This window comes from Netta rufina (assembly GCF_964035555.1).
Source record: "Netta rufina genome assembly, chromosome: 30".
NCBI classification, from domain to species: Eukaryota; Metazoa; Chordata; class Aves; order Anseriformes; family Anatidae; genus Netta; species Netta rufina.
Window position 1 is genome coordinate 1,145,283 of NC_140154.1, and position 18,798 is coordinate 1,164,080.

At 61.1% G+C, this 18,798-nt stretch overlaps 1 protein-coding gene across 9 annotated transcripts in view; it reads left to right on the forward strand.

Moving 5' to 3' along the window:
* The window catches only part of HDAC7 (histone deacetylase 7), a 71,557-nt gene that overhangs the window by 46,287 nt on the left and 6,472 nt on the right, over positions 1-18,798 (forward strand). For 8 of the 9 annotated variants that reach the window (XM_084303575.1, XM_084303574.1, XM_084303578.1 and 5 more), the window contains 11 exons: positions 11,490-11,686; positions 13,191-13,281; positions 15,139-15,253; positions 15,417-15,532; positions 15,695-15,817; positions 16,087-16,196; positions 16,521-16,637; positions 16,907-17,105; positions 17,268-17,476; positions 17,674-17,877; positions 18,549-18,774. In XM_084303575.1, coding sequence (XP_084159701.1) covers positions 11,490-11,686; positions 13,191-13,281; positions 15,139-15,253; positions 15,417-15,532; positions 15,695-15,817; positions 16,087-16,196; positions 16,521-16,637; positions 16,907-17,105; positions 17,268-17,476; positions 17,674-17,877; positions 18,549-18,774 — 1,707 coding nt within the window. The remainder of the gene's footprint in view (positions 1-11,489; positions 11,687-13,190; positions 13,282-15,138; positions 15,254-15,416; positions 15,533-15,694; positions 15,818-16,086; positions 16,197-16,520; positions 16,638-16,906; positions 17,106-17,267; positions 17,477-17,673; positions 17,878-18,548; positions 18,775-18,798) is intronic. The other variant, XM_084303576.1, reaches the window with a different exon arrangement.

Below are 18,798 nucleotides of genomic sequence, written 5' to 3' on the forward strand. Positions count from 1 at the left end.
ACGTTTGAAGCAAAGATCTTCGTCAGAGCGCGGCCACACCTCTGCCGCTGTCCGGACGTGGAGGCATCGCCCGTGACGCATCCAAGGGTTTGGCTGCACGGGAGAGCTTTGCCAGTTTTACCAGGGTGGTTATCACTTCCCAGTAGCAGCCAAACTGGGAAAAGCCTTGCTCTTACTGGAGCACGTGTGCTCAGCTGGGATCACCCCAGGACAGCCAGGAGAGTCCGAATTCAGCCCCTTGCGCGTGCTCACGTCACATCTGTGCCGGGACAGCCCCAGCACGGAGCAGGACGGCTGTTTTTTCACGTGGTGGAGCAGAAAGCTTTGAGGATCCCTCTGGGCTCTCCGCTTGTCCCGTGGGGAACGGGGACGCAGCGCAGCGGCCGCGTCCTCTGGGCACGGCCCCCGCCACGTGCCCGTCTCGGTGCCGCCCTCCTTACCCCGCCGACCGCTTGACGAAGCCCAGGGTCGGGGCCAGCCCTCGTCACCAGCCAAAAATCCCGGGAGCTCCCAGCTTTTCCTGCTGCCGGGAGGTGTGCGGCGGTGCCAGGGCAGTGGAGCAATTACTTGGCGGCCGTCGGAGCCAGCTCCTTGTGTTAGCACGAAACGCCGGCGGTCTCCGGGGCTCGTCAAAGCGCTGTGCCCGGTCCCCGGGGCTCGGCGTGACGGCCTTGCCTGCGTGTTTTTTGCCTCGCTGATGTTCCAGCCACGCTCGTCCTCTTGCGTGTGCTGGTGTCGGCTGCCCTGCTGCAGGGAGAGGAGGAGGAGGAGGAGGAGGAGGAGGAGGAGGAGGTGTGCGGGGCGCTCGTCCCCATCTCCCTCTCCGTTTTCGTGGCTTTGAGCAGGGAGAAAGCGAGAGGATGGGGGTTATTCTGCAAAGCAGCTTAGGGGTGATGGAGCTGATGCAATAAAACATCACTTCAGGCTGAGGCAGGAGCCTTTCCCTGCTCTTAAAAACGAATGTGCTGCGGTGTGTGAGCTTCGCTGTGGTCTTGCACGGTCCTGCTTGCAGAGACCTCGGCGTTTCCACCTGCTGCTGCGCGGGGCCTGGGTGCCAGCCACCTGCCCGAGCCCACGCAAAGCCTCCCTTGTTTATTTTGTCTAAAAGCAATATCCCCAAAAGGAGGAGGAGGAGGAGGAGGAGGAGGACGGCGGGGAGGGGGGAAATACCCACTCTGCCTTAATTGCACTTAATGAGCCTGCTGGAGCTGGCTGCCAGCGGGCCGAGGGCCGTGCCAAGGTTCGTACTTGCCCGTGAGAACTGCAAGGGTGTGGTGGCTCCGCCGCTGCTGGGAGAGGAGATCTGAGAGCCACCGCCAACGGGGCACGGGGACACGCGGTGACGGCCAGCGGTGGCCGTGCCCGACGGGCCCCAAAGGTCCCGAGCGGGTGCTGGAGCCCGGAGCAGCCTCGTAGCTGGGGCTGGGTGAGGCCTGGCAGCGTGTGCCCAGCCAGGGGCTGGGTTGTGAGGTGGGTTTTGGGGTCCTGGGTGGGGATTTGGGTTCTGACACCAGCTCCGAGCCCGGGGCAGTGCCGAAGTCTCGAATCCCAACGCGTGCGCTGGTTCCTTGGTGGCTGAGGTTAGGCTCAGGGGCTCAGCGGGGCTTTGTTTATGATTTTATCCTTTGCTTCCCGTGCTCGAGCAGCTCAGCAGCGGGATTAACCTGGGTTAACTCCCTGGGCAGTGCCTCTACACGAACACCGAGCTCGCACGTCCTGCAGCACCCCCAGTACCTACACCGGGTGCTTTGGCTGCCTGCATCCTGCAGCCACCACGCATCCTCCGGCTGCTCGTGCTCTCTCCTGGCAGGATGCAGGAGAAACCCTGCCCTGGCTTGGCCTTCTTTAGCTTTTCCAGCCCTTGTTGCATTCCCCAGCTTCAGCGCAGAGGCTCACCCACCTCGTTGCCAGCACCCCTGCTGGCCCAGGGTGGCTGCCACCGGCGTCCCCATGGCGTGGCAGAAAGGTTTGTTGGACCCAAGCACGCTTCAACCTCCTCCTGAGTAAAGGATCTGATGCCTGCGCCTCGCCCCAGCGGCACCAGCACCGACTTTGAGCCCAAGGTTGAGTTTTTGGCAGCTCCTTCGCGAGGACCCAGGTACGGGAGGCAGGGCTAGACGGACCCACGGCGAAGGATATCAGAAGTGTGCCCGTGCAGGAAACTGAAAATGCTGCGGCTTCCTTCCTCCGACATAAATAGCTCCTGCCCTAAAAACCACGGCTCGGCTCCGTGTGCTGCCAAGTGGTCTCTGGTGGCTGGAGAGGACACCCAAGGGCTCCGAGCCATCCTCGGCCAGCTCCGTGGGCACCCCGCGCACCTCCCCGTGGCTTTTTGGGGCAGCCCCAGCCCTCCCCAGCCTCGAAGCCCTCCTAAAAGCCTCCTTCCCTAACTGCACAGCCCCTCAGCGCTGCAGAAAAGCTCTTGGGTAACCCCGGCTGTGCCCTGGCTGGTCGTGGTTTAACCATCTGGACATCGAGCCCCCTGGAGAACTTCGTTTGTGCCTCTTTCCCCCGGTGTCCCCTTCCCCACATGCCACCGCCGGTGCTGTTTCTCCTGCCTCCTTTTTGGCCTGCTCTCTGCATAGCGTTGGGCACGAGTTATTTTGACTTCTTTTCCTGACCAAATCTGCCTCCCAGCCCGGCCTTGGACCTCGGCCAGCGTTTGCCAAAGGGATTTCCTCCTCTGCAGCCTGCAGAAGGGCCCTGATTAAAGGGCAGGTCCCCCTTGAGGAGTCACTGCCTGAGAGCGGCTATTGTGGCAGTCCAGGCTTTTGTCTCAGCGATTCCAGATCAAGCAAAGCACCGCTTGTGAGCCCCGAGCTCCTCCCTGGGGGCTTATGAGTCAAGCTGGCCTCTTGCTGTGTTGCACGCAGCAATTAAAACAGGGGAAAAAAAAAAAAAAAAAGAAAAGAAAAAAAAAAAAGTGGGCTGAGCTGTAGCGCTGGTGACAGCAACCCCGGGCGCAGCAGCGACCCAGCGCAAGGCGAGGCTGCTCCTACCTGGGGAGGCTTAAACAAAAGGGCTGGGGTGTTGCTCCGTGCTGTTTTGGCTGCTGGGTGGGATGCTCGGAGCAGTCACCTCGTGCACGCCGGGCACGGTGGCAGCGGGGACCCCCAGACGGGCTTTGGGTCCGGAACGGGAGCGCTGCCCAGCTTGGCAGCGCGCCGTCCAAACCGGTTGGGAACGCTCTCCTCCGCTTATGCAAAGGGCTGGTAATTGAGGAGAGTTTTTTTTTTTTGTTTTTTTTTTTTGTCTAATCGTTTGATCTCTCCTCTGCTTCCCTTGGCACGGAGGCAGCATCCTCTCGTGCTGATGTAACCAGAGCCGGCGCGGCGAAGGCGTCCTGCGTGCGGAGGGTGCCGCTCGCTGCCCGCCAGCCCCTGCACCCACCGGCTGGGAGAGCGGAGCTCAGGGCACGAGGAAATCAGCCAGAGCCTCTCCAAAAAGCTCCGGGGTCGCCGTCGGAGCGAGGCGATGCCGTGAGGCTCCAGGCTGGATGGTTGCCTCGCGCCGGAGCCCGGGAGAAGCCCGCTCTGCGGGAGAAGATGGCACTGCTGGAGGCCGCCGGGGTGCTGGAGCCGAGGCAGAGCGGGAGGACTTGCTTGCCTGGAGCTGCTGCCCGTCGCCTGCGTGCATCTCTGCCTGCAGGAGTTGGCAGGATTTGAGGTTTTGGGAGCACGCCGCGAGCCCTCGCCCCTTCTCCAGCTGTGTCTGCGAGCGAAGGAGGTGGGCGATGCTGCTGGGCGACGAGGCGAGGGGCTCGGGTGGGAAAGAATCGAGCGGGGAGCTCAGAGACAGGGTGGGCTGCGCTATGGGGATAATTCCCTGCTCCTTCCGTGCGGCTCAGGACTTTTCCTGGCAGTTTCCCCCAGCAGAAGCTGCCCACGCTGCTCTGGGGAGCGCGCGGCGCCGCCAGGCAGCCTTGGCTCCCCTTCACCGAAGCCCTTTGGTGGTGGATTTCCCTCGCTTCCAGAGGAAACGGCGGTGGTGGCCGGGCTTCCTGGGGATACCTCGCATCCTCCCCGAGAGCCTGGTGCCGCAGTTTAGTTTGGGATGGGGCCGGTGGCTGCTGTGGGTGGGAGGATGCAGCTGCTGGCAGGAGCCGGAGGGGTCCGGCTTTGTGCCACTCCTCCCTTGCTGCCCGCACCGAGCGTGGCGTGGGGATGTGGCCCTTCTGCAGAGAAACTGGTAAAGAAAAGCCAAAAAAAAAAAAAAGCTATTTACTCGTTTTAGACGCGCACACCTTGCGTGCATAGGCATGACCGGTGCCATCCATCAGGGCGGGACAGGAACAGCCGCCAGGGATGGGGATGCCTTACGCTGGGGTTGTGAGCAGCTATTTGGGAAACCGCAGCCGCTGCGTTGCCTGCCCGTGGCGTGATTCCATCCTGCCCGTGCCCAGCTCCCCCCTTGGCTCCGTCTCCGTGCGTCCCTGAGGCTGAAAAGTCTCCGAATTAGACTGGAAACCCGCCGCCAGGTTTTGCTGTGCAGGTTTTCTGAGCCGATCTGGCTGTGTGCGCGCGCCCCGGTGCTTTGAAGGCTTCTAAAACTCCCCGGGACAGGGGCAGCGTCCTGGGTGCTCAGCCCCTGGCACGTTTGCAGGTTGCTGCAGCTCCTGGGGAGCTGTAGGGGAGAACAAAAAGGAAGCTGCTTGGTGTAAGCATCGCCTACAGTGAAATTTGGAGGCTGGTAATAGGATTCAGGGCTGTGGGGTAATTTGGCGAGGCGGGATAACCCGCGATCCTCCTGACCAGCTTTGCCCCGCGGGCAAAACACTTCGCAGGCCAATCTGAGCGTGCGGATTTGGGAGCACTTTGAAAAGCTGCCTTGGAAGAGGCACCAAAAACACACCTGTGAGGCTCCGCTCGTGCCGCCGGGGCAGCTCCAGAGCCAAGCCAACGCTGGTGCTTCAAGGTTTTTGGGGAGCTGGGGTGCCTGCGTCCCTGCTGCGAGTGCAGCCGGACCTCTGGCATGTGGCAGGAGCAAGCACGGATGAATTAATTCGTGCTGAAGGGTTCCCAGCCCTCTTCCTATGCCTTGTGTGCTGTAAGGGTGCTGCAGGAAGGTGCAGCGTGGCCCCGTGGCTCTGAGCATCCCCAGCAGCACCAGTCCGGGGCTGTGGCTTGAGAAGTTGCTGTGGTTCTCGGTGCTGCCTGGGTGAAAGGGATTTTTTTTTTTCCCCCTTTTTTTTTATGTTCCAGATGGGGAGAATAGCTTGGTGGAACACTGATATTTATTTTTTTTTTTCATCCATCTAGCACCTCCCAGCCCCAGCATTAAAAAAAAAACAAAAACGTGACAGCTCCGGGCACGGCGCGTTTTGCTCCGTGTCCTTGCAGTGCAAACGCCCCGGTGCACTGAGGGATCGTTGGGACCCGGAGTCATCGGTTTTCGGAGTGTAGCTGCATGCGTTCGTGGGGAGAAAATCCCAGGGAAGGCTGCTAAATGTCTGACTCAAAGGTCACGAGCCACAAATAACCAGCGAGAGTCAGCAGGGGAAGGATTTTGCCCTGCTCCCATTGCTTCCTCGGGCCTTGTGTGAGTCGTTCGCAGGCTCAAACCGAGGAGTTTCTGATTTTTGTGCTTAAAATACCCAAAAAACTTGCTTTGCTCGCAGGTGTATGCGCACAGCCGGGTTGGCTTCAGGTGCATTGCTTTTAATTTTAATCCTCTGTTTGGGAAGGGTTTTGTAACGTGTGCGACTGCCAGACTCGAACCGTCAGGTGCCTCCATTTATTTATTTTTTTTTCCTGGAAGCTTTCAGCAGAAAAAAAAAAAAAAAAAAAAAAAAGCTGAAAGAGCTGAAAAAAAAAAAAATAATATTTATGTTTTTACCCTTGTGGAAAAACTCTTCGGGGCTTTTCCTAAAGAAGCATCAGCCTCGTCTTGTTTTTGGAGCAGGAATTCGATGTCTGGTAGGGAGGAGTGGGATCCACCCACATCTGGCCGATTCATAAAGCCCTTGAAAGCCCCAGCTAGCACGCTCCGAAAAGAGTTACCGGGACTTGGCAGCCGCCTGCTCCAAGCATTACATCTTCCCCGCATCATCTGCTCGCATGGCTCACGCGGGACGCTGCCTGGGGACGGCTGCGGCCGCGCGGGGCTTTCCCCGCAGCTGCTCTTCTCCTCGTGCTGCCCCTAAAAGGCTGGAAAAGAGGAAAATGCCCCAAAGAGTCCGCTTTTGGGGGATCCGGCGAGGGAGCTCTCGAGGGATGCGGGAGCAGATGGAGGTAGGGGGGCAGAGGGGCAAGGGGAGCGGCGCCGTGGGGTTCCCTGCGCCCTCTGTGGGGTTCCCTATGCCCTTTGTGGGGTTCCTACACGTGTCCCCACTGCAGCAGGGCCGAGGTAACGGGGCGATCCCCCTTCTGCTGCTGTCGTCCTTCGTCGGGAGCGCGGCGTTTGGCCCCGTAATTAAAGCCAGCGCCTTGGTGCGGATACCCCAGGGGCCACGGGGAGGTTATGCGAGGTACCCTGACTCTGGGATTTCCTATTTCTTGAGTCCCGGCTTTGTGATCTTAATGTTGTTTCAACATAGTCTTTTTCGTGTGGTTTCTGATTTAAGTGTTTTTAATTTGAACAAATCCCCTCCGGCTAATTTTTGTTACTTGTGCGTGGCTCTGGAGGAGACCTCTTCCTTTTATTAAAGAGGAATGTTTTTAATCACATGCATTCTTCAACCCGCCTGAACTCTGAACCTTTCACAGCTAATCAACAGAAGATGGGAAACGGTTTGCAAAAACTGCTTTTAATTCCTGCTCGGCCTCGGCCGAAGCTCGGGGCTGGCCGATGAGCGGCGAGCGCCACGAAACGGGGACAGGGACGGCGAGGGGCTGCGGAGCCTCTGGGGCTGGTTTGCTCCTTACCAGCCCGCTCCCCTGCCTTTGTTTGCTCCCTCTTCGATTCCCTTCTTATATAATTGCAGCTTTTTGCTGACGGCTGATCTCGCCTTCGTTCAAAAAAAAAATAATAAAAATCAGGAAATGCCAAAAGCCGAGCGCTCTGCGGCGCTTTGTGTTTTTGCGGGGGGCGGCTGGCCCAGGCTGGTGGCTTCCCCCCGGGGAAAAGGAGCTGCCACAGTGCCGGATTAATGCCACTAGCCTGGGAAAGTCGCTGCCATCAGGTAAAAATCTTAGCAGGGGGCACTCGAGGGCTGGTGGAGCAGGAGAAGCCCCAAAGCCGGCGTTCGGGGGGCGCAGAGCTTGGCTCCGTTGTTCCAAGTGCTCCTCGTCTCTCCTCCTTCGCTTCCTTGGGGTGCAAAGAGAGCGAAGGAAGGAAGGAAGGAGGAGGAAGAGGCCGGCTGGTGGAGCAGCCTGGAAAATGCTCGTAACCCGCTCGGGGCTGCGGAGCACAGAGCCTGCATTCACGCTCGCCTTGCCGGTGGCTTTCCCGGGGCCGGCTGCGGAGAGGCAGCTCCGTGGCCCCTGTGGCCGTGTTGCAGCCGCTGTCTCCGTGTTGCAACCTCCCCTTTTCCCGCGGAGGAAGGGTGTTGCTGCGGCTCCACCTGCCCAGGTGCCGAGAGGTTTGTGCAACGGGCTCGGCACCCCCCGGGGCCCTCGCCTCCGCGTGCGCGGGGCCCCGCTTTCGCCTCCTCGGCTTCCTCCTGGCGTGTTTTCCTCCCCGCCACCTGCCCGCCTTGGGTGACCCAAAAAAACAACCTCCTCGTGCCACCGCCGGCACGGTGACGTCCCCGGTGCTGACGGGGGGCAAGGCAAAAACCTTCCTCCCCCCCCTCCCTTCCCCTTCTTTGCGGCTGCTTTGCGCCCCAACCGCCTCCTGCGTCGCCTGGGCTGAGCAGTTTGAGCAGCTCGGCTTTGCCGTTTGTGATTTATTTAGCAGAAGGAGGAAGGAGCTGGGGGGAAGCGTCGTGTCCTCGCCAGGAGCCCGCGCCTTCCCGTGGTGGGGTCGAGCTTTGAGCTCTGCCCCCCTCCTTGGTGCCGCCGTGGTGCCTGTGGAGCCGGGCTGGCCACCAGCGCCGGCCTTCCCATGCGAACGTTCTCGCGGACTAAAAATAAGCCTCAAAAAAAATAAAAATAAAATAAAAAAAATAAAAATGTTGGCAGGCGGGAGAGGAGCCTGTCCCAAAAACCGCCTCTTTTTCCCCAGGAGGAGGAGGAGGATGCTCGCTTCGCCCTGCGCGCACAGCTCGGGAGCAGGAGGCAGCCCCTCGGCGGCGTTTTGAGGGTCCCCGTGCGGCGCTGGTGGCCTCCGAGGGTCCCCAGCAGGACGTGGGTGCCCTCGGGGAAGGGGGCAGCCCCCCCGGGAGCCCTCGAGGTGCCGGGTTTTGGCTGCGGGGCCCTTTCCTGGGGCGAGGGGAAGAGGAGGAGCCGCTCGCCTGGCCGCCTGCCCCCTGAATCATGCGCGAGCGTCGCATCGGAGGCTGCGGCGGAGGGGAGTTGTTTACTGTAACTCCTGGCTGAGGGCCCGGCAGCGAACCCCAAATGAATTCAAGCTGCCGAAGGAGGTCACGGCTGAAACAAACAGCTCCCAGGGCAGGAAGGGCTTCGTGCGGGGGGCTCGGAGCTGCAGGAGGGACAGGGTGGGCACCCCCAGGGTGCTGCCCGCAAGCGGCTCTGCGCTGGAATTCGCTCCGCCGAGCGCCGCCTTTCCAGCTCTGCAAAATCACCCCGAGCTTCGCGCCTTTCACCCAGCAAAGAAGCTGAAACCCCGATTTTTTTTTTTTTCCGCAGGGGTCTGGGTGCCCTCCTACTGAGCCTTTCCTCATCCCTACCCTCGTCCTCCCCTCTCCCCACCGGCCCCGTTTGGCCGCAGCCTCCCCGCGGGGCGGCTCTCCGCGCGGCCGCTGCCTTTGGGTCCGCGGGGAACGCTCGACAGCCTTTTTCCTGGCTCCGGGAGCACGATGAGGAGTTGTTTTTCTGGCCGCTGGCCTGCCCGGCCTCCCTCTCCCCCCCGGCGCACGCCTTCCCTCCCACTTCTTCCCTTCCGCTGCTGCTGCTGCTTCGGAGTTTGTTTTTAAAAAGTCTGAAACAAATGAGGCAGAGAGATTCCCAGCCACCCGGCCAGCGCCTTCCATCCTCGCCTCCCCTCGACGCCCCCCTCCACTCGTCCTTCCCCCGGGCTTGTCCCTCAGCCCTCCTCACCCCCTTTTCTGCCCCAGGTTGGTGCTGGAAGGGCAGCGGATGGCTGGAAAGAGAGGTGAGAACAGGGCTGCTCCTGCTGAGCTCAGCCTGGGGCCGCTCCGGGAGCTCCCTCCGGGTGCTTTGAGCACCACAAGCGGAGGGGAGGCTGTGAGGATGGAGGCTGGGGCACGGAGGATTGGTGCCGTCCCCCTCACAGCCCACTTTTCCTTTCCAAACGATGCTTCAGCAGCGTTTTTCCACGTCTCAAAGCCGAGCCTGGCACTCGTGGTCTCAGCTCCTGTCCCGCAGCAGGACAGCTTGGCTGGAGGGGACGCAGGGATGGCCGAGCCTCGGCAGGTTCCTGCAGCTAGAGAGCATCCGATATTGGGGATTTGATGGGCTGGGTACCACCAGAAATCCCCATTTCCTACCCCAAAGTTTGCTCGTCACAGCCCAGCACCCCTGGGGAGCGCTGAGCTCCAGCCTTCCTCCTTCCTCGCATCCTCCTCCTCGCTGTGGCATGGGGACCAGGCGAGCTGGGAAGCCGGGAGGTGGCAGCCCGGCGTCTTTTCGCTTCCACCCCTCAAAATCACCGACGTTTAGCAAGGATCCGGGGCCCTGGCTGGAGCTGGGAGGTTTCTGGAGCAGCGCCGGGCACCGCGGGGATGAGCTGGCAGCACCGTGAAGCCTGGCGGCGTTTTCTGGACCCGTGCACGGCTGCTTGCAGGTGTGGAAGGGAGAAGCAAAGGGCTGAGAGCAGAGGAAAGGTCTCCTTGCTTAGGGAAACGCTCCTTGGGCTCGGGTTGGGTCATAAAAATGCGTCTGAACCACGTTTAGCTGCTTGTGCACTGCCCGAGGTCTCATCCTGCCCATCTCGGGGCATCGCAGCTGAACCTCAGGGGCTTTCAGCTGTTCTGGGCCTCAGCCTGGTGGCACACCAGGGTGCAGCAATTAGAGCTAATTAGCCGGAGACAAATGAAATCCCAGGCAGGGATCAATGAGATGGAGAGAGTGGGGGCAGTCCTGGGATGGGGCTTCCCTGGGAGCATCGGGGCTGTGTCCCGAGGGATTTAGCTGGTGGGGAGCAACATTTATCCATGGTTATCCATGGATTTGGGGCAGCTTTCCCTGCCTGGGCTGTGCAGGACATCCAGAGCTGGTCCCACTTTTTTAGGGCCATGCATTTCATCATCTGCACGGATGGGAGCCGGCGTTTGGGACCTGTCCTGTGCCGTGCTGGGGCTTTGCCAGGTTCCCCCCCGTTCGGTTGCTGTGTTACGGGGCTGGAGCCTGCCGAGATTTCTCCTGCAATATCGCAAGCATCAGCACAAGCTCCCCGATGTCGTCGGAGCTGAGGTTTGCACAGCGCAGGGCGTGGTGCTCTGCCTATAAAAATAACATTTGCATTTTTATTTTTTTATTTTTTTATTTTTTTTTTTTTTTAACTTGAGCTGCTTCACTACTTGTGGAAAACAATCGCTTCTCAAGCCGCAGCAGCTTCGGCCCTGCGAGAGCGTCCCCTTTGCTGGATTTCCTGCCCACCCGCCCCTTCCCAGCTTCTTTTCCCCTCCCTGCGTGCAGAGCTCGTGGCGAAGCTGCAGCAGCTGCCTTGGCTGTGTTTTTGGGATGCCACAAGCCCCTCGGGGCTGTCTGTGTGTCCTTGAGTTACCGTTGTGCTCGCTCGTCCCCATTCTGCTGTGCTTTTTGGAGCATCCCCCTGCAGCCCGTGCTGGGGGCGAGCGATGTCCCCTTGCCACCACCACCCCATAGCTCCCCACGGGTGGCTTCGCTGGGCTAAATTGGGCTGCGGAGATGCAGGAGGAGGGGCAGCATCCTTGTGGCAGGGTGGGGGGCATTGCCTGCCCTTCCCACGGGGGTGCAGGTTGCCCCTATTTCTTCGCGGGGTTGCAGCGGTGCTGTGCCGGAGGCAGCCAGCGCTGCTCTGCGCTGACCTGTGGGGTGAGCTCAGCGAGGCTTTGGGTGAAAATCTCCCTCTGTGAGGGGTTTTGGATGCCCTGTGCCTCTGTATGGGCGTTGGATGCCTCGATCCCTGTAGTCGAGGCTGCTCCAGGTGGTCCCGTGAGGACGGGGGAAGCCGCGCGCCCCGGCAGGATGGGAGCGCCTCCGCTTTGGGAAGCCGTGGTGTCGGGGAGAGGTGCCTGCAGCACCTTGGAGGCTCTCCAAGCGCGGCTAACTCCCAGGATTTCTGCCTGGATGACGGAGGAGGCTTTCGCAGGCAGCAGATGGGATGTGGCAAGCCCTCCTCGGCAGCAGGGCGCATTCCTCACGGCGCCCTCCTGCGCGCCGGGGTATCCTCACCCCATCCCGACGCTGCCGTCGCTTTTTCCAGGGGTACGAGGCACGAGGGACCCCTCTCCGTGCTGATTCTCACCCCGCTTTGTGTCTCCACAGCTGCTGTGAACCCGTGCACCTCCCCGCGGGTGCCCCAGGCCGCCCCCATGGACCTGCGCATCGGGCAGCGCGTCGTCAAGCCCGGCTCCGACACCGCCCTGCTGGCCCTGAAGCACACGCAGCAGCTGCAGCACCAGCTTTTCCTCGCCAGCCTGCACCAGCAGCAAGTGGAGCAGCTCGCCCACCAGCACGTGAGGGTACGGGCGGAACGGGTGCTTCCAAAAATCCCCTTGTTTTCCCCCAAAACGGGTAGCTTGGGGTGGTGCCGGCAGTGCCCTGCCTCCAGGCTGGCTTTGCCTGGACTCCCGTCTCTGACACAACCACCAGCTAGTAAAAGGCTGGAAATCCCAACACCAAAATAATCTTCCCAGGTCAATTCTTCCCTTCCCATGATCTAGAGAGCCTGCAGTGCTCCTCAGCCATCCCGGAGGCCGCGCTGATGCAAGGAGGCCGCTTAGGGAGGCAGGTTTGGGGGGGGAGTTTGTGTGTTCCCGTCCAAATTTCAGCCCTGCCAAGGGCAGCAGGAGGCTGGGGCCTCCCGGGACGCGTGGAGCGGGGAAGTGTTTGCAGCCACACGCCGTGTGTGCCGAGAGAGGAGCCAGCACGGCTGGACAGGATGCCTGGTGTCTGTGAGCTGCCACTCGGCTTGGCCACCGCTGCCTCTCTGCCCTGAAGGCACGGCTTACTCACTCCGCCAGCTAATTGGCTTTTCTGGGAAGCCTTCCCCGAAATCCTCTCGTGTCACCCAGAATAGCACCCCTCCCTGGCAGGCTCTGCGTTGTCACAAGGTTTTGGTAATAAGGTTTAGGCTGGGTGCTTCCTCTGGAGCCTGATTTTTTCACCTTCAGGGGCAGAGCAGGTTTTTGGGGCCACGGCCAGGCAAGCTGTGACCATCTCCTAGCGTGGAGATCGAGCCCTGTCCTTGTGGCTCCTCGAATCCATCTGGGATTTCCATCATTGCACATTTGTCCCGTTGCTGCCTGTCCTTTTTCTGGGCTCTGCAGAACCCGGCTCCATCTCTAATCCCCTCCTCTTGCACCCTGCGTGCTCCAGACTCTGCTGAATCCTGCAGCAGCTGTAAAACCCCCTTGCTGTCAGCCCCAGGATCACCGGGGCTCCCTCCTACATCCTGCCACGTCCAAGAGGTGGAAGCGTCTGCCCCCGAGTGCCGGTCCCACTAACCCTGGCTGGGAGCTCTGGGGGATTCCCTGGGGCTTTCGGGGGGACTCTGAGCATCAGCTTGGTCCACACGAGGGAGGCTGGAGGTGGTGATGCTGCCAGGTGCTTAGAGGCTTTAGTGCAGATGTGATGCTTTCATCCATGTGAGGTGTGATAAGCTGCAGAAAACACAAACTTCTAAGCTTAGTGTGTATTTTTTTCTATTTTTTTCCCCCTTGTTAGTCAACTGTGATTTTTTTTTTAGCTCTATTACAACACGCCCCAGCTACAGATATGTCAAAACAGGCAGCAAGCTGAAACAAACTGGTCCGAGTTTTGCAGTGTCCCTGGGGAGAACGCCCCTGGAGACCAAGATGTGTGCGGTTCGCTGTGATGAAACAACTTTTAACACGTTCTTGTCAGCACCAGGTTTCCAAAAATGACCTAACGGATGATTTCAGAGATCTGGCATCGTGCCTAGGGTGCTGTATGGGGTGAGGTCGGGGTCCTGTGGTGCTGACGGTGCCCTCTTCTCCCCCCCAGGTGACCATGGAGTCCCCGCACCGCGAGGCAGAGCCCGGGCAGCAGGAGCAGGAGCTGCGGCAGATCCTCAATAAGGACAAGAGCAAACGAAGTAAGAGCCTGGGTGTTTTCTGGCCTGTGGCACCAGGGGCTGTGTCTCTGCCCGAGGAGCCGTGTCCCCAAATCCAGGGGGATCACGGGGAGCGAGGTCGGGGCGTTTTGTAGCAGGGTCTCCAAATGGCAGGGACTGGAAGGGACCCGAAAAGATCACCCAGCCCAGTCCCCCTGCCAGAGCAGAAACACCTCAATCAGGTCACACAGGAGCACGTTCAGACAGGATTTGGGTGACTCCAGAGAAGGAGCCCCCCCAGCCCCTCTGGGCAGCCTGTTCCGTGCTCTGCCCCCCTCCCCGTGCACAAGTCCCATCTCGTTTTTAAGCAGAAAGGAGCTTTTTGAGCAGAAATGAGGCCCAGCTTGCACCCGCTGCCCCTCGTCCTGTCACTGGGTGTCCTGGGCAGGGCAGGAATTTGGCTCTGGAGCTGGCAAGCTCCAGGCTGGAGCAGGGTGGCGATGGGGAGAGGTTTTGGGGTGCCGGGCAGGAAGGTTTGCACCACGCAGGAAAGCAAACCCCTCGTCCTGCTGCGATCTCCCTGCGCCATCTAGTGCCTGCTGCTGCTCGCTGAGCTTTTGGAGGTGCAGAGCCCTTCTTCACATCCCTCTTCACACTCAGGTGCAGCCGTTCCCGGTGTCTGTGAGCCTGCTGCCTTGAACCCGAGCTCTCTCAGGGTGCTGATGCCTTCCCCTTCTCATCCCTGAGCTCCTGTTTGTGTCTGCAGGACGTGGGCTGCTCTTCCCCAGGGCTTGGCGGGGCTTTTTGTGGTGCTGCAGACTCAGTGCCTGCCCTTTTGGGGCCGTGCCCGAGCAAATGCAGCTCCTGCAGATGTGGCAGCTGAGCAGCGCTGCCTACACAGGGCTTCCTTGTGCAAGCTGGGAGTTAATTGTAGAAATTATTGAGCAAGATGTGCTTGGAGGTGCTGAGCAGCACCACGGAGGCGTGGAGCATCCCTCGCGCAGCCACCCAGCGCGCTTGCTGGAGCAAACGACCAAGGATGTGTCCTGGCGTGGGTCAGACAGGGGAATGGGCCCTGGGTTGAGGCAAGAAAACCACGGGAAGCTCCTGGCAGCTGGGGGCAGCTCCCTGCAGCAGTCAGAGCTCTCCCTGGGGGTGCTCCACCACCGCCACGGAGCCACGTGCAGGACGTGGGGCGCTGCTGCAGTGCCAGCAAGCCGTGGTGAGTCTCCTGTTGGGTGCTCTTCTGGAAGAGCGCAGCTCTGTCAGAGGTTCAGGAGCCTCGAAGCCTTCCCTGAGCTGTCTGCGCTTTCTTTTTCTTGCTGTCTCTCCTTCTCTCCTGTCTTGGAGGTAAGAGCAGGGAGCGGGGGTGCGGGATGGGCAGAGCTGTGCGCTATCAGCTGGAAATCATCGCCGTGTGACGGGCTCGGAGAGCCCCAGGGCACGGTGCTCTGGAGAGGCTTCAGAGGGATCCCGTGCACCCGTGGGAGGCTTGTCGCTGCTGTACAAGCTGTGCTGTGCCTTCCTCATGCCGTGGGTGTCAGCTCCTACCTGCTCTGGCTTGGCTGCAGATCCTGAGCTGAGGCTCGCCCCTGCTGATGCTCTGCCTCTCAGCTGCTGGCGCTCAGTGCAGTTAGCAGCTTCAGCAGCTTCAAATTCACCACCTGGGAGGACTCTGGTTGTCCTTCTCTGCCTCTCCCTGCGCCCACCTTGATCTGAGACCTGTGCCAAGCACATCTGCAGGGCTTTCTCCATGTCTGTGTGCTTGCAGGGGGCTCTCCAGCCACCTTCTCTTGGCTCGTGCAGCCGTGGGGAGCCCCAGGGCCGTGCTCTGAGGGTCCTGTGGGATGCTCTGTGATGACTCTCAGCCCACGGTGCTCACTGTCCCCCTCTCTGCAGGTGCTGTGGCCAGCACGGTGGTGAAGCAGAAACTGGCGGAGGTCATCCTGAAGAAGCAGCAGGCAGCAGCTTTGGAAAGGACCAGCAACCCCAACCCTTCTGCGATGCCATACAGGTAAAAGAAGGGCGTCCTCGCTGTGCTGTTTGACCCACCCGGAGCAGGACAGCTGCTCAGGACCCTCAAAACATTTCTGGTGGTGGGTTTGGATAAGTCAAGGCATTGCTAACCATTGCTGAGAGGAGGGAAAGTCCTCTAACAAGGTTCCTTCTCCCTGCAGGTCTTTGGAGCCTCTGGATGCCGAGGGCCCTTCCCCTCCTGTACTCAGCACCTTCCTGCCCCCGGTCCCTAGCACTTCTCTTGACCCCCCGGAGCATTTTCCACTGCGGAAAACAGGTGAGGCTGGGGGCCAGCACCATCCCCCCCTGCTCTGATGCCACTGAGCCCGCTTGCAGGGGACTGCAGGAGCCAAGAAGTGGGGTGGCCTGGCCCCACCAAGCTGTTCCAGCTTTTTCCCACCCGTGGTGGGGCTGGGACTCACCCCCTTGTCCTCGGCAGCGTCCGAGCCCAACCTGAAGGTGCGTTGCAAGCCCAGGAAGTGCCTGGACCGCCGCAAGAACCCCCTGACCCGCAAGGAGAGCGCGCCCCCCTCGCTGAAGAGGAGGCCGCCCGAGGCGATCGGTGAGGATTTTGGCTGGGTGGGGATAACTCGGCTGTTTGGGGAGGTTGGGGTTGGGCTGGAGCTGCCTGGGATCCTGTACGATGCCTGCTTTGGGTTTCAGAGGGGGAATTTCACATCGCAGGGGCTCAGCACGTTAGCGGTGCCCTCCTGTGCACCAAGAGTTTTGGCTCCAGGAGGGCGCTGGGGAGTTGTTGGAGGGAGGGCGAGCTTTATGGGGCTGGGGCTGTGTGCAGGTGCCCATTTTCCCTGATTTTTCTTCCCGGCACAGATTCCTCCCCGAGCAGCAGCAGCACCCCCGTGTCCGGCTGCAGCTCTCCCAACGACAGCCTCCCCGCCGAGCACGGAGCCCTCCCCGCCGCCTCCGGCATGGCCCACGAGGTGAGCTCCTCAGCTTCCCGAGCCCAGCCTTCACCTCCCTGCTCTCCCACCGCCCTCCTAGGCTCAGGATCAGCTAGCAAACCCCCCAGGCACTCCAAATCCTGCACCACGGCTGCCCCAGCACAGTGGGACCCCCTCCCTGACCCAGTGACACGCTGCCCCCCTCTGCGCCGTGCACCGGTGCTCTCCTAGTGCATGCGCTGCCCCCCGGTGCCCCCGGCCCTGGGTTTTCCCCCAGTATCTGGCACTTGGCCACCCCCTTTCTGCTGCCCCGTGCTGTGAGCCCTGCCCTTGCAGGACACTGACGGATTGTGTTTGGTGCAGGCGCCCCTGGCCCAGCGCCTGATGCTGCAGGAGAGCTCCCTGGCCCAGTTTGCCTTGCAGGGCGCAGCCTCCCTTCCTGCCATCACGCTGGGATTGCCGGCCACCACTAGCGCCAGGGTAGGTAGCCAGTTTGTAGGAAGCCCCAAAGCCTTGGGTAGAGGGTCCCCGCAGGGCAGGGGAAGCCCTTTTTTTTTGGGGTACGGGGTTCCTGGGCGAGTGCCAGCCGTACGCTGGCTCTGAGGATTTGCAGAGGCTGCCCGTGGGCACGGGGAGGATGCGCCGTGTCCCGGTGGGTTGCAGTGTTAGGTCAGAGGTTGGACTCGATGATCTTGAGGTCTCTTCCAACCTAGACAATTCTGTGATTCTGGGATTCCTCCTCCCCGCAGGGAGACGCGGATCGCCGCCCCCTCTCCGGCCTGGCCCACCGGGTACCCGTGCTGAACGGGCCCGTCCTCGCAGGCACGCACTCGCCCATGTTCATACCAGCTGGCTTGGAGCAGCACGAGGCCGGGAGCCCCTTGTCCCCTCGGCTGCAGCCCGTCATCATCCTCGAGCCCTCGGTCACCCACGCTCCGCTTGTGGCTGGTAAGTCTCAAGTTTTGGGGCTGGCAGCATGGTGCAGAGCCTTGCTCAGGGTACAAATTGTTGGTTTCCCGTTATTCCTCCATGAGCCGGAGCTGAGGAGGTAGAAAGTGTTAATATTAAGAGGGCAAAGCCGCCCCTAACCTCTCCCTCCTCTCCCTGCAGTGCCAGGGCTGGGAACGGTCCCCTTCTCCTTCGCCCCCTCGCTCATCTCCGCAGAGCGCCTGTCGCTCCCGGGCCACCACAAGCCTCTGGGCAGGACCCGCTCGGAGCCCCTGCCCCAGAACCCCAAGGCCATCCAGCAGCAACTGGTGTACCAGCAGCATCACACCCAGTTCCTGGAGAGGCTCAAGCAGCAGACACATCTGGGCAAGGTAAGGCCTGGGGGCGTGCAGGAGGTGCTGGGCAGCAGGGTGCAGGATTGCAGCGAGGATTGCGCTGCCCAGGTTCAGGAGCTGAGGGTGTCTGCTCAGCTTCGTGGGCTCCCAAATTCATCGTGCTCCTACCCGGGGGTGCCTTGACCTCCCCAGCCTGTTCCTTGCTGACTTGTGCCCCTTCCCCCGGGCTGCAGCGCATGGCCAAAACCAGCGAGAAGCCCCGGCTGCGGCAGATCCCCTCCTCGGAGGACATGGAAGCAGAAGGGACGGAGACGGGGGCTGAGGGCGGCGACCAGGCGAGGGCACGCGTGGAGCCTGCGAGGCCGGGGAGCAGCGGGAAGGAGCCCGAGAGGACGCAGAAGCTGCTGCAGCCTCAGGAGGAGCTCGTCCTCCAGCAGGTAGGCGAGGGCTGGCAGGGATGGGGGTGCAGGCGTTGGTTTTGCAGTTGTTTGGTTATTTTTCGTAGCTCTCACTGCACTTTTCCAAGACCCGGAGCTTCCCTGGCCCTCACCGTGTGGATTTTTTGCCTCCAAATGTTTCACTTTCCCCGTGTCCGACACGCAGCAGTCTCAGGTCACTGTGGGGCTGTGCCTGTGTGGTCCTGCAGCCCCTCTGCCTGCTACGCTGCCTTTTTCCAGGCCAGATTTACGGTTTGCTGTAAGATTGCTGCTGGTGCTGCAAGCCACGCTGTGTGGGTAGGGACGCAGGCACCGCATCTCTCCCTCCCATGATCCAGGGGCAGTTTGCTAGCACAGGCCGTGAGCTGAGGCCACCCCTGGTGCAAGCAGGGCTTGGGCATCGTCCCCAAATCGCTGGGCGTCGTCCCCAAACTGCTGGGCACCATCTGCAAAGTGCTGCACCCTGCAGCAGGGCTGCCCAGCACTGCGGGGCTGAGCCAGCAGAGAGCAGCAGACGCTGCTTTACACATCCCAGCTCCTACAAAGCAGCTCCGAGCCCCCCAGTGCGGAGGGGGCTGTCGCATCCAGACCCTCCAGAGACCGAGGCTCATTCCTGGGAGAGCGTCCTTGCCCCGTGTGCTGCCGTGCTCACTGTCACCTCTCTCCATCAGGCGTATCTCTGGGACCCCTACCAGCGCATGCAGCACCAGCTCCTCAAGCGGCAGCCTCTGGCCGACCCCCCCATGGTCCCGACCGTCCTCGCGGGGCACAGGCCCCTCTCCAGGGCTCAGTCATCTCCTGCCACCGCCACCATCTCCCTCCCTGCCCAGGACACGGCCTCCAAGACGCTCTCCCTGCCCGTGCAGGAGCAGCCGACCAAGCCTCACTTCACGACAGGTAGGGCACGGGGGCGCAGGATGA